Source organism: Homalodisca vitripennis, chromosome 6 (genome assembly GCF_021130785.1).
Source record: "Homalodisca vitripennis isolate AUS2020 chromosome 6, UT_GWSS_2.1, whole genome shotgun sequence".
NCBI lineage: Eukaryota > Metazoa > Arthropoda > Insecta > Hemiptera > Cicadellidae > Homalodisca > Homalodisca vitripennis.
Window position 1 is genome coordinate 63953601 of NC_060212.1, and position 15629 is coordinate 63969229.

At 33.1% G+C, this 15629-nt stretch overlaps 1 protein-coding gene across 2 annotated transcripts in view; it reads left to right on the forward strand.

Moving 5' to 3' along the window:
- Positions 1 to 15629, forward strand: part of LOC124364396 (RNA polymerase II-associated protein 1-like) — a 72120-nt gene that overhangs the window by 52146 nt on the left and 4345 nt on the right. For both annotated transcript variants that reach the window (XM_046819838.1, XM_046819839.1), the window contains exons 19-21: positions 1981 to 2117; positions 7654 to 7774; positions 13271 to 13436. In XM_046819838.1, coding sequence (XP_046675794.1) covers positions 1981 to 2117; positions 7654 to 7774; positions 13271 to 13436 — 424 coding nt within the window. The remainder of the gene's footprint in view (positions 1 to 1980; positions 2118 to 7653; positions 7775 to 13270; positions 13437 to 15629) is intronic.

The window sequence follows — 15629 nt, forward strand, 5'->3', positions numbered from 1 at the left end:
CATCAATGTGAAATTGACAGAATACAAAGGATATTTTGAAGTAACTCGCTCTCGTTGCAGTTGCCAAAAAGGGCGTTGTAGTACGTTTGGCGAGAGATGGCATTTATATATGCTTTGATGTTAAAGTAATTTGAAGAGTGGCTAAATAACCTACGCGACTATATATTGTATTTATAATATTCGCATGTTGAAGAGGTTGCCAATTCTTTGAAAACATAGTGATGAATATTAAATGTTTCAATTTAAAGGTAATCGAAAAACCGTGATCATGTGATCAATAATGGTGTACAATTGGATGCCTATAGGATTTATTTTAAATATATTTGAAATATATAATTAATACAACACTTTTTTAGTAATCTAGGTGATTATTTACCCTTGCTATACTATTAATGGTTGTTTTCATTTTACTTATTGTCAATAGCCTTATTTGTTTAAATTAATTTGTGCAATGAGTAAAGGTGCAATACATCGTTAGTAATTTCAATTTTAAAGTTTTATAACTTTCACACATGTTTTCTAAAAAGAGTAAAAACTTTTTTCTGTGACAAATTTATTTTTTAACACAAAATAAATTGTAAAAAGGGTTCAACATTTAAATAGCCCATGTTTTTGACTTTTTAAGTTTAATCCGTTTTTCAAAATGAATATTAATATATTTTTATTTATTTTAATAAACAGTTATTTTTGTTTTTATGAAATTAATTCACCTAAAACTAACCTAACCCTCAACTGGTTTAGAATAGTATTGGGTTTGATGTTGAAAGTGTAAGTAAAAACTTCTTTAACTTAAAAGTAAAACTGTTTTCTTTACTATCCTGTGTTTTTGAGGGTTTGTTTTCAGACTTCAAATAAAAAATCGAAATCATTTACCTATTTGGATATTAAAATGTATTTGTAACAAACTGTTACAATATAAACATTAAATTAGGCTTTGGTACTTTATCATAATTTTTTATAGGCCTACAACTTTTTTTACTATTTTATTTAATAGTAACATTACACTGAAAATTCATTTTAAACTAAATTAAATGACACATTAAGCATAGTATTGTTTAAATAATTAAATTAACATATTTTATAGGTACGATTACAGTTCAATGTTTTTTTGAACACAAGGAAGTTCAATTATAAGTTATAGGTTATGAAAAAAAACCTCATTTACTGTAGATTTTTAAATAACGAGTTATAAAATGTTGTTAATAATGTATAAGGACATTAGTAATTTAAACAGAGGGCCTACTATCTTTGAGCATCGTCTAAAATAAAGGTATGTATTCTTTTAAGCAGTTATTTTAAAATATCACAATGCTGTTATAGGCCTTAAATATTTGAGAAATCTTTATTGTTACATGGAAAGTAAACACTATTTCGTGACTTGATTTTGGCTTGTAAAATTGTTAGTTACCGATAAAGAGCCAAAAGTAAACCGAGACTATAGCCTTGGATTTTATAATTTTGAGCCTTGAAAACCTTGAAATGTGCTTGAATTTTAGATTTGGTCATTACTGGACACCCTGAAAATGAATTAGTATTTATGTGTAGAGGATTTGATTAGTGCAAGTTATGTCTTTATAACTTAAACAGTTGTTGCATAATAATAGCGGAAAGTTGACTAACGGCTGTGCCGTCTTTATCAGTTCACAAGCAGTATTAATGAACGTCTGTGACGTTGGCCATCAGTCTGAGGGTTAAAACCTCTTGTAAAATTACATTTTAAACAACAAAAATTCTCAGTAATATTTAAAAAATTAATTTGGTTTCCAATCCATTTTATGAACATCCAGATGCTATTATAAGTTTAACAGACAATGTATTGGCTGCCTTGGATCAGAAGAGGCAACCTGTGGACTGTTCTGTGATTTCTAAAAGACAGCAGTTATCAGAACTGGCATTTATCTGTCTACAGTGGAGTCTTATTCTGGAGTGTGTAGACCTCGGTTGTGGCCAACCCCAGTTTAACGAATGTTATGTCCCTAGGAAGCGAGAAGACGCCAAGTGTGTGGCAGTTAGCTGTCTACAGTGGAGTTTAGTTCTGGAATGTATGAGACCTCGGTTTGTGGCCAACCTCAGTGTCGCTTCTCGATTCTGTCGGCTGGCTTGTGTTCTTCTTGCAGGTAATATTCTGTCGTACTTTTTTCATAAGATGACAAAAATATGTTAAAATAATTATGAATATTGTTATCAAATTATATATTATCAACAGTCAGTGTTATTGAACCATGTTGAGTATGATATCAATTAGTCTGATATTTTTAATTGTGAAAAATCTCTACAGGTAAATAAAAGCCCATGACTTATTTCGAGTATGTTTTGAAAATGTAGACGTTTGCTTGTGTGCTGCTGATTATTTTTTTGCAAAACTTTCTCTGGCTATTCCAAATTTTCTCTGGTGAATTGTCCAAGATTCGTGTTACTTTATTTGAATGCGTTTATTCAAGATATAATGTTTTTACTTTTGTAAACAAAAAAACACAGTGAGGATGCCGTTAACAATTTACTTAACTCTAATATAAATATTAATCATCATACTTTCTTTATTTTGTATTACAAATATTCAATGTAACTGCTTTTTTAAAACCCACTGCATTTTCTTTCAATGATTATGTTGGCATTAAAAAATCTCATTATGCCATTAGCACTATTCATTTCACATTAAAGCCGACAGTCTAGTTAACTATACTGACTCTACTATGCTATATAGTGTTATACAGATATACAGATCGTTCTAAAGTTATATGAACAGTTTTTGGAACTTGGCGCAGTCACTCTCTGAGCCATGTGTTGTCTGTTGTGGGACAATGTGAAGCTCCGATGCTAACCCGAATTATGACCTTTATTTATTATAGTTAACTTGTTGTGGGATAAAGCTTCAGTTTTTTACCTCTTCAGGCAAATTAGTCTTAGATTTTCATCGTAACGTTTATATGACAGAGCGCTATTTGCCTTGAAGACGCAGTTGTAAAGATTGTCAGATGCTGGTGTCTATAGTCTTATTAAATTAATTTTAGGTATTAATCCGTTCAAAATTTTATCTACAATAGCAGATTATGTAAAATAAATATGTAAAATTAATTATGTTTTCCATTATAATAAATGGTGCCAAATTAAACTCTGGGCATCTCTGAACACCTCAGTATAATTTAAATCTGGCAATAAATACATGGTTTATTTTTGTTCCTTTTCGTTACTTACAATTTTTATTGTTGCTATAAAAAACTAACAGCTTAAAGAGTTGATAGAGGTAGAGTTGAGAAAACTCAATTTACTACCAATGAAAGCATTAGTGGAAGCATAAAGACAATAAAGACATTTATTTATCCTTCGGCAAGTCACATAACAAGCAATAGACATCGTCAATATTAGAAACTATTAGTTGACCAATTTGTCACAATAGTGTTTTAAAAACTTAATCCTATTAAGCAATAGTACTCACTAGCCTATACACAATCTAGACTAAGTGTTAAAATTAAATTTAAAATATTCTTCTAGGTTGTACTACAGTGGATTATTTACAAGCCATTCATGTAATCTCTCTGAAAATTTATGATGGTTTAAATTTTTCCAAGAAACTGGTAACTTATTGAAAAGCCTTATTCCCATGTTTTTATGGTAATTCATTGATTTTGAAAGTCTTAATCTAGGCAGCTCAATTCTTTCTTGGTTTCGTGTATTATGAGAGTGTATGGCATTTCTTTGTGTATAAAGATGCAGATTTTTCTTTATTACCATTAATACATCAAAAATATACAAATTTACAACAGTTAAAATGTTTAATTGCCTAAAAAGAGGTCGACAGTGATCACGCGGATTAGAGCCAGTTATGATTCGTATAGCTTTTTTTTGTACAATAAGAACCTTTTGAATGCCTATTCCATTACCCCACACAATTAAACAATATCTTATAATACTTTCAAAAAATGAAAAATAGGCCATTCTTAAATATCTTGGAGACACTATTTTTAAGGTTTGCAAGTAAATAAATCACTCTAGACAATCTCTTACAAATATAGGCTATATGAGTTTTCCATGACAGATTAGAATCAATATTTACACCTAAAAGCTTCACTGTACTTAATGAATCTAAGAGATCTTCTGTTTTTAAGGTTACCAACAGATGCTGCGTATTTTTCTTTATTCAGGAATAGTACATTAGTTTCAAACCAATAAGTTGCCTCTAACAATGTGTTTTCTGAAATTATTTTTAGCTGATCCACATCATTATGATAAGATAACAATGTTGTATCATCTGCATATATTGTAGAGTAACAGGACAAATTATTGCTTAGGTCATTAATTAAAACTAGAAAGAGTATAGGCCCTAAAACAGACCCCTGAGGTACTCCTAACTTAAATTCTAAAACTTCAGACAAACTGCCATTGTGGTCGACCAATTGCTTACGCTCTGAAAGATATGACTTCAAAATTTCCAAATCTTTGCCATAGAAACCATAATACTCCAACTTACTCAATAAAATTACATGGTTGACTGTGTCAAATGGTTTACTCAGGTCACATAAGGTGACCTGGGCAGCATTTTTACTCTCTAAGGTCAGTAAAAGTTGATTAATTAAGCCATCAATGGCATGTGTAGTTGATCTACCAGGACGATAACCATACTGACTATCATCAAACAAACCAGAAGACTCAAAATATTTACAAATTTGTACTTTAAGAATTTTTTCTAAGACTTTCCTTATGACTGGGATACAAGAGATCGGACGGTAACTACTGGGTATATCTGGATTACCCTTTTTAAAGATAGGTACCACTCTAGAAAACTTTAAACTATTTGGAAAAACACCATCATTTATACATCTATTAAAACAATAAGTTAATGGTTCAATAATTACCGAAGCAACCTTTTTTATTAAGTCACTGGACAGTCCGTAGACATCTCTGGATGAAGAATTTTTTAACGAGATTATTATGTTAAACACCTCATTCGAGCTAACTGGTGAAAATACACAACACGAATTGGTTGACACCAAATTTACACTTTTAAGACACTGCACTGCACTCTCCGGGGAAGCTTTGACTTTTGAACTTATTTCTTCTACAGCAGTGATGAAATAGTTGTTGAAGTCATCAGGCTGGATGCTGCTACCAAGATTGTTGACCGGACTGCGTTTAGCTGTTTTATTTATGATATTCCAGGCCGCTTTACATTTGTTGTAAGAATGTTCAATTATTTCTTCATTTTTCTGTATTTTAGCCACTCGTAGTGAAAGTCTGTAGTGTCTTTTCAGGTTCTTAAATAATAGCAAGAGCTGATCGTTGCTATATTTATTACACATGTCTTTAAAAAGTAGTATTTGGTTCTTCATTGCTGCTAACTCCGGTGAATACCAACCAGTTGAAACAGAACCTTTTTTAAAACTCATATTAGCTGTACTAGCTTTTAATTTTTTAGCCTTCTTGAGTGGAAAACTAGTCTCAAATAAGGTCAAAAATCGTTCGAAAAAATTTTCAAAGCAGTTACTAGCTGTTAAATCAGGTGAAAAAGACTGGCACCACTGTTCCTCTTCGAGGAGTTGCATAAAGTAACTTATGTTCTTGGGAGTAATCAATCTAACGGTTTTTAATTGACTAGGCCTATCATGTGTGTAAGAAATAGGCTTACTCACCGAAAACTCAAAATGTAAGGCATCATGATCAGATAAAGATGGTCGTATGACTTCTGTAATATATTCATGTGGTTTCAAATTGGTAATTATGTTATCCAAGCATGAATTTCCACGTGTAGGCTTGTTGTTTGTGCAATATATGTCAAATTGCCTTAATACATTCAGAAATCTTTCTACTGTAGCTTTATTAGTAGTAATGTCAAAATGAGCATTTACATCTCCACACAAGATTAACTTGCACTTTAATCGAAAGAGAAAGATTAAAAGTTTCTCCAATGACTGGAGAAATATTTCAGTACTACCATCTGGTGATCTATAAAGAGACACCATGATCAGATTGAATTCTGTGAGTTCTACACCAGTAACTTCAAAATGGAGTTCATTGCAGAAATTATTCAGGTCAATTTCCTTAAAAATATGGTTATTAGCAACATATATGCTTACCCCTCCGCGAATATGAACACTGCGACAAAAACTGCTGCCCAGAGAAAAGCCTTCAGGTACCCATAGCTCAATTTCATCTGTATTTAGTCAATTTTCTGCAAGGCATGCAACAAAGTATTTGTTTTGACATAATAGGAGTTCCAGTTCTTTGCATTTTTCCCTTAAACCTTGTATATTTATGAAGAAAATTTTAGCTAACTCTTGGTTTATGGTAGGCATAGGAACCAAGCAGTCGTACTGATTTTTTTCAGGGTAAGCTGTGGGCCTACACTGATATTTATATGGGTCAACTACTTTCCATTGACCTAATTTAAGGTTTGATCTAGGCCTACTTGTTAAGAAACTTTTTGGGCTAGACCATTCTCCCGGTTTAAAGATTCAGTAGATCTAGTCTTTCTTACTTTGTTTATAAATCTTGAGACGAATACATTCTCTGGCCAAAAATCAGGTGAGTATATGTCACTGTAGTAATTGGATGGAATGCCATCTTTACATGATGAATATAACTCAGGATGTTTTGAATTAAGCTTTTCTACCGTGTAATCACCCGCTTTACAGCTATCCAGAAATGTTTTCAGGTCTTCACACTCAGTTCGAGCACTCAGCCTAGAAACAAATAAGAACCTCATTTTATCAGATGTTATAAGGTTATGTTTCTCTGTAGATTTTCCAGTGATGAATTGGTTCCTTTTCTTTGCATCCACTTCTCGTCCTAGATTAGGCCTAGCTTGAAATTTCAACCAGTTATCATTATGTGTAGGCCTAGGCCTATCACTTTCAATTTTATTTTCTTCTCTTAGCTTTCTTCGTGACTTGTACAGTTGAAATCCTTCATTACTTTCTTGATTAGAGTTTTTAATGTCCTTGTTATCCAAGTACACTTGCTCATCCCCTGAGACTGAGAGTATAGGCTTGGAAGTGCTGTTAGGCCTATCATTGGGTTTATTACTTCTATTACTATTAGTCAACGTTCTAGTATTAGTAAGTCCATTATCTATATTAGAAAATGTGTTTTTATCATGAAACATCAATCTACCTGCATATGACTGCCTCCTGTCACTGTTATAAGTCAAAATTTCACTGATGGCGTCAGCTTGATTATTTAATGATTGACGTAAATTATCATTGTCTTTCTTCAAGATACTATACTGTTCACTTATTCCTTTTTGATTTTCACTCAGATGGAAAATTTGATCAGTTAATATTTTTATAGTGTCATTACAATATGTATTGTTTTTTTCAACTGAAATAGTTTCAATTGAAGTGTCTTTCACTTCAGGCACTTTGAGGTTATCATGGCGGCACATATCACACATCCATATAACTTTACGGCCCAGCGTTATTATGCAATCATATTCTTTTTCATCAATTCCAACACATTTACTATGATACCACAACTGACAATTTCCCTCGCACAAAATCGCCATACTATTTTTAGGAACATTTTTCGCACAGGTTCCACACATGATTTTGCTAGTCGGCGCCATCTTGCACAACTATAATTAGAAACTCTAATGATTCCAGCGAATCTCAAGATGAATAAATTATCAGTGTTTGACATTTATTCCTTTGTTTGATGAAGGTAGTGACCTGTTCCGGGATACACAAGAATGGCTGGAGGAAGTTCTTCAGGCTCTACTGGTTCACAATGAACACATCAACTTCGACGAGCCCATACCAGGACTGAAGTCATTCTATGACTTGTAAGTTTCAGAAACATGGCAATTTCTGTCTCAATATTACGCAAGGTACACGTACATGCCAAAACATGTGTCACGTTATAAACTTTGCTATTTAAAGTGTACAGCTCATTTCATTCTTGAGATATCCTATGGATGGTCAGCAAATCATACAGAAAATACGTTTTTACATTCCTTTGACAGACAAAGGAGAAATTGTGGCAGCGTTGTAATGAGTCAAATTTCAAAGGCCTGTTAAAAGCATAAGAGGGGACTAAGGTACGTTCAAGGATAACGGGCACCTGAAGGATGGGCGTGATGTGGTGCTGGTGGGGAGGGGTGGCTTCTGACAGTCAGTCAGTTATTATTAGTGAAATAAATTTGGTATTTAAATGTTCACCTAAAAGTAACATATATATTTTCGTATTCTTGTAAAAAAATCTCCTTGATACTTGATAATCTCCCACTGGTAGCGCAATTGCGCCATGGTCGTCATGTCATGTAGTGTCTATTCTTCAGTAAAATATTTGAACCTTGAGGAACACCTGTGTTAATAGGGGGAGAGACCTCTGAACGGTAGTGTCGAGTTAGACCATCTGCTCCTGAATATCGTACAGTTACCACCATTTTTCTGTCCTTCAAGTAGCTATGGATCCACTTCAATGGCCTGCCTCTTATCCCTATAGCTAACAGTTTCTTGAGAAGTACATCATGTGATAGTAGATCAAAAGCCTTTGTCATATCATAAAATATACACAACTGTTCACCCACTAAATCAAGATTCTCATATAAATTAATTAACAAATCCAATATTGCATCTGTTGTGTACCTACATTTCCTGAAACCATATTGGTGGTGGTTCAAAATTTGATTTTTCTCGAAGTAAGGGATTAATCTTTTCAGAAAGATAATCTCAATAAGAGAATACACTTTGCACAGCTACTGGCCTATATTGCTTAACTTCATCTCTTTCATTGCACTTGTGTATAGGCACAACCTTGGAGGTTTTAATTTCATTTGGGAAGTATCCATCCTCAAAAGACTTATTAATGATAATAGTGAGTGGCTTTGCAATAATATCTTTACATACTTTTAATATGCTTCATGGAATTTCATCCACACCAGCCCCACGCTTCGAACTAACTTTAAGTATAGTTTCCTTAACTTCTTCCTCATCTGTAGGCCACAAGATAAATTCATCAGATAAGTCATGTTGGTGGTCTGAATTATAAAGTTACTACTGTTTGAAAATGTTGCATACCCACCATTTTAAAACCCACGGCTACTCCTTGTGAAGTGATTTGTACTCTGGAAATTTTGTCACAGCCTAATCCCTTGAATAGACATGTACCTTGTCATTGTGTAGACTTCTTGTTTATGTAGAAAAGATGTTTCATTAAAAATTTAAGTCTTGAGAAAGCTTTTTTTCCCCCTTTCCTGAGGGAAAAGGACAGTTTGTCCCCCTTGCTTAGTCCTAAAAGGACCTTCCTTTGATTAGAGAAAGCTTCCTTGAGATACCTTGCAGATAGACTATATGTGTTGTTATTATGTCACGTGTTAAAGTGTTATGTAACTCTACTCAGTTTGCTTACAAGTTTATTTATTCTGTGGTTTTCTTGTTGCCATCATGATTACCCCTAAGACCAATTTAACAATATTTGCTAATGCTCAGCAAAAGCCCATGGAGTGATGTTACCTGTATAGATTCGAAGCTTCATGCAATATTTCAATTCAATAAGTCAGTTCCTTCTTGATATATTGTGTGGAAAGATACAGAAATGAAATTTTCCCAGCTCCCCAAGTGGTAAGCTTTGCTAACGCTCAGCTAATTAAGCTGATTAGTACACTATTCAAACCAATATGGTAGTGCCAGGACAAAACCAGACAAACAGTCTTTGAATATGCCACACTATGTTTTGTGGAATAGACTTTGCTGAGGCTGCATGCAAAATTTCCAGTCTATAGGTCATTCCTTTCTGATAGGATGGATCTGTTACCATATATTGGGATTTCATATATTTGTACTAATTTGCTTTAAGAATTTATGCTGCAATTTTCTGGTTTCCAATATGGTTAACCATTAGATCAGTGTGAAAATGTTCCCTAATGCTCAGCCAAATCCAACGTAGTGGCACGCATCATCATCGAACTTGATCTTGCTTTTATATAGACATGAAACTTCATAAAAAGTTTCAAGTCTGTTGATCAGTTCCCCATGAGGTATTATTTAGACAATTCAGACAGAATAACACTAGTCCAGCCAATTTAACCAAAAAATAGGGGTAACTTTGCATTAATTCCCAGAAAGCTGAAAATTTGCATAGATGATTAGGGACACCATTGTTATGAAATTGTGAAAAGTCCCCATCGATCCCATGTCTGCAAAATTTTTGTATTCAAGGTCAAATTTCACAAAAATTGGTTTTTTTGAGTTTTTCAGTGAAGCGGTTAGTTTTATGAAAAAATATGTCACACAAAAATTGTAGATCATGCAATTATCTACAAAAATACTCCTTATTCCTTTTTTCATAACACTAACCATTTTTGAGAAAAAACAATTACAAAATTTTCTTATGCTGTATTGTCTATAATATGAACACGTTTTCTACGCCACCTATGGGGTAGTGTACCTAGCGTGATTTTTTTTAATGTGGTTTTCCCCGGTAGGTCTATTCCACAGTATATTCCAGTATAAAATTTAATGAATGTTTGGTTATTCTTCTTCTTTTCAGTCGTTGCACTCTTGTCAGTGTGGTCGTTGTCGATCAGGTACAGCTCGAGTGACAAGTCCCCGTTATACTTAGTTGTAAAAATATATTATTCATCATCATCGTCATTAATTATTTCCTCTTCTTACCCTCTATCTGCTTCTCTCTCTCTCTATTTTTCTTCTTCTTACTCATCTTCTTGAGTAGATGTAAATTGTACTAACAGCGATATATCAGTTGTTTCGTCGTTCATGTAAAAATCTTCTTCTGTTGTAGATTCAACATTTGAACACGATTGGCCTTGACAAGTAGTGCACGATAGTGAACAAAATAAACCTACTTTTTTTGCAGCCGCATCTTAAGTTACACCCCTTTTTGTAGTTGCAAAAAACAGAATTAATGAGGTTTTTTGGTGCAGGTGGAATAAGCGTGTGGGTTGGTTCCAATGCATTATTGACATGCTTCCAACCCCATTGTTCTGGGTCTAGTTGATTACCAAGCCACACCTGAAACCTAGTAATATACACGATAAAACTGTTGGTGAGCGGAAGTTGCGGTTGGAGGAAGGCAGGCTAATTGCACACGTTTTTTATTACGTGTTTTGTTTTGCAAAAGATAAGTAACGTAATTTGTCTATAGAAGTAATTTTTTGGAGCTCCATATACAGACAGAAGAAAGCGAGTTTTTCTGGTCAAGAGTTGATATCTTCTAAAGCTTGTGCACAAGTAATATAATTTTTCTTTTTCAAACAATTAAAAAATTGTTGTTTTACCCCTTCGAAATATTGCTGATTTATCACAGCCAGTCATAGCATGGTAAAAACTGTATATGATTGAACCGATTGATTATCTTCCCGAATAATTGCTACCTCAGTTGATAGGACGTTCAATTGCTCTTCTTTGCCTTTAGGTTTTTTCACTCCAAGTTTGATTTATAATATCATGATAACAAGAAAAGAAAACATACAATGTTAATTGTCCTAGTTTCTGAGTAATAATGACTCTATTACCATAATTTAACTTCAATCGTAATTTAATTTTTCTGTTATCAACACTTACGTTTTTACAAATATTTTCTAATTATTCTAAGGTAAACTGGCAGTCATCACTACTTTCAGTATATGAAAATATTTCCCCCATGGCGAGATACAATGTTTCATCTTGAGAACGACAGACTTGACCTCCAGTGGTCGGCTTTTTAAAACTGATACAAAGCAATCATTATGGTACTTAACTTCAGCAGCAACTAAATCGTGTTCAAACCCGATACTAGCAACTATAGTTTTTGCAGTGTCATCAGAAACGAGACTGAGCTGCTTTCATAACTGAGTCTTTAAATGAAAGAGTTATAAGGTTACAAATTTTACGACGAGATTTCTGTGCTTGTTTCTTTTCGTATTCCTCACTCAACTTGTCGCCTAAAAATAAACAACAATTTTTAAAAGAAAAATATGACTCACATGTGCTCTAGTACGAGGAGGACTTTTGAGAGGTATTAGCTGATTCCTCTTCATGTTGCCATTTTGCTGCTGCAATTGTACTCTTTCTATTGTATTGATTGCGACACTGCACATGATTTGTCGTTTAATTTACATTCTTCAAGTAATCAGTAAATTGACCCCCCCCCCTTGAATACTCGCGTTAAGTAACGTCTTCATGCCGCTATCAACAATAACACATTGACTTGAAGATAAAAAGTTTAGTGCAAATAAAACACTATTGCGAGATATTTTCAACAAAAAGTGAATACAGCACAAACTTTAGCAGAGAATATTTGAAATAACTACATGTTTTCACTACGAAGGAATTTTAAAGACTAACAGTGATTTCGTGCGATCTCAGAAAAGCAGGTAGACGGAACGGCCACTCGAACAATGGAATGACAGGCAGATATTGTTTTCAAAAGGGCACATGGTCCATTAAAATTAGGAATTATCGGTCAATATGAATGTATTAGTTCACGCAGACTTCCAGTTTTATTATATTCATAGGCAGCTTAGTCGTGCTTATTATGGACAATACAGCGTAGAAAGTTTGTAATTGTTTTTTCTCAAAAACTGTTAGTGTTATGAAAAAAAAGTATAAGGAGCATTTTTGTAGGTACATGCATGATCTACAATTTTTGTTTGGCATATTTTTTCATAAAACGAACCGTTTCACTGACAAATTCAAAAAACCTATTTTTGTGAAATTTGACCTTGAATAGAAAAATTTGCAGACATGGGATCGATGGAGACTTTTCACAATTTCATAACAATAGTGTCCCTAACATCTATGCACAATTTTCAGCTTTCTGGGAATTTTTGCAAGGGTCAATGTCTAAATTGACCGGGACTAAACAAGTAACCAAAAGTACATTACAGTTGTACTAGTCAGTGAATCATGAGTAATCCATCACCAGAATAATAATCTGACTCTATCCCAAGCATTTTATAGCTGAGTGGTTCTTCTGTTTAAATATGCATGGTCCACAATCAGTGAAATTACTAAATTTTGCTAGGTCACTGAAAGTAAATGATTTGTACTTTTCAGAATTGAGAGTCATGTATGAAATTAAATGTGATTTGTTTATGTGAGTTGAATATCCTGGCAATGACTAATTTTAGATTTTAATAATTCAGGAATAACAGCTAAGAATGTGGATATCTAGTTTCACCTCTGTTTTGTTTCCTTGTTTTTGAAGGTGTAATCTTTTAGTATTCTAGTTTATTTAGGAAGGTTTTCCAAGACAGAGACGCATTAATGTTGCAACAAGCTATACCAATATTAGCTTAGTATACCTTAAAATTTGTTATGATTTTATGATTTTGCAGTTACCGGCAAATATTGGAGCAATTTGTTGGTGTATCTTATGGTGACCAATTGTTTGGTCGATTCGTGTTGATTCCCTTGCAGCAGCAGCACAACATCAAGCTACGGAAACTGATCTGGTGCGAGCTTGGTGCTGCACTCCGGTTTCTGTCTACTCCTGTGTCTCAGGTACGTGATTATTTCAGGACTACAAAATGAGTGTATAGACAGACCTTCACTTAAGAATCTTTAAGATCCCATATGTTAATAAAAGTAACACAACGTTCTTGATTGACATTGTTAATTAGCGTGTATCACACTTTTCACATATATTGGTTAAAGAGCAAATCAAAATAAAATATGATCTTCCTAACTAATTGATATATCATCAACTAAATTGTTGATTATTATATCTTCTTTTAAATTTAAGGAAATCAAGTTTTATATATTTTTAATGCAGAAGTTGGATACAAATGTTATCTTTAATATGCCTCAATAATTAAACAAGTTAAATTAAGAAAAGTTGTACAGCTATTAATTAATTCAATTTTTGTAAAACAGTCATATTGATTGTTTGGCATAGAACTGTAATCTTGCCTTCATGCTCTATGCCAGTGAATCTCAATCTGGGGGCGTGCCCCCATAGGGAGGTGTAGAAGATTTTCAAGGAAGGCATCAGTGCATTAGAATAAAAGGCAAGTGTTGGAGAACACAGCTTGCAAGCTATTCTCTTAATGCTCACATGTGTTTGTTTATTGAGTGATTATTGACACTTACATGGTTTATTTAAGTGTAGGATATTGAAATTTGTTAAACTAGTAAAAATACATAGTGGGACAGACAAGTTGTGTGTTTTTGTAGTATGCCTGACAATAGTTATATCACTGAAAAACAATAAAGATAGTATGGTTATTATTGTATTAAATATGGATTTTCATTTCCATTAACAAAAACGGTTATTATTTATTTGCATTCTTTGCAATGCTGTTGTGAGTAATGATGCCATGCTGCCTAAATATTTGAAACTCTATTGTACTGGAAGTTTTCAAATGGAGAATGAGAAAGCTGTTGAAGATACATCTACCACTGCAATTTATCAGTTAATTTTAAATACCTTGTATCATGGTATTTGGTACAACTTAAAAATTAAATTGAACAGTATTTTTCCGGATGTTAGGACAGAGAACTGGCAAGTTGACGAGAAATCTGTTTAAAATCGAGTGGCCATATTCCCGACCATATTCAAGAATAGGCAATCGGCATAAAATGAATTCTCATGCAACAACGGAATTTCAAAACAGGGGTGTTGAATATTTTTGGTTGAGTTATTTTGCTTTCTACCGGCTTTGGAAGCTGCAAAGTTGTTAGTACAATTCTCATTAATACACCTCTGTGAGTCTGGATTCTCAACGTATACTTATCTACAGTCAAAAATTAAGCAAAACTGGATGTCAAAAGTGATCTGTGATATGCTTTGTTACTGGTAAATCCAGATATTTAAAAACTTGTGAAAAACAAACAGTGCTAACCTTCTCACTAAATAACCAAGTGCCTGATGTTATTAACTTACTTTTGTAGATTTTAAAAGAAAAATTAATGTTTGTTATTTGTTTTATTAAAAACAACTTACTGGTGGCAATAAGTGTAAGCAAAGACTAGTAAAAAAGGTATTTGAGATAATATTAAACGTTCTATTGAAATATTATCAAATATTTAATTTTAAAACATGCAAATTTAAAATCTACCCTAACCTACAAGTACAAATTTAAATTTTACTACTTCTGTTTACCTTTAAGGTGATGATGGTAGAGGGAAGAAGTGATCAAATTTCAGTGTACTGGGGTTGGCACAAAGCCTGAAAGGTTCAGAACCCCTGCTCTATGCAGTTTAAAACTGTATTATTTACATATTTGGCCCTATCTTAAATATGTATAAGTCTGTATTTCATTTGTTTATTTCCAGTCAGCTTAGGGTCTTGTTAATTAATTTAACTAGACAATTTATTATTTATTATTTTTTCTTTAAACAGTGTATCAGTATTGGTGGATTTTGATATCTATCTCTATAAATATACACATCTTTACAAAACTATACGGTAGAATAATGTTTTTCTTCACACCACAAATACGTGATCCACATGAAAAAGGAAAATAATTTATCTGTAATTTAGTTTTCATTAGTATTATAGTAGATGTTTACTGTATTCATGACAATAACTATTGTACCTTTGTGTATTTAATGACAATAAAGCTTCTTGATTCTATATAGTTTATTAATCTGACAGTATTTTCACCCCAGAAATGCCATTTCTGAAACTATTTCTGGCCATTTTCTTGTAACCCGACCATCTCTAACTTTAAAGATGTTATAATGTAATTTAAT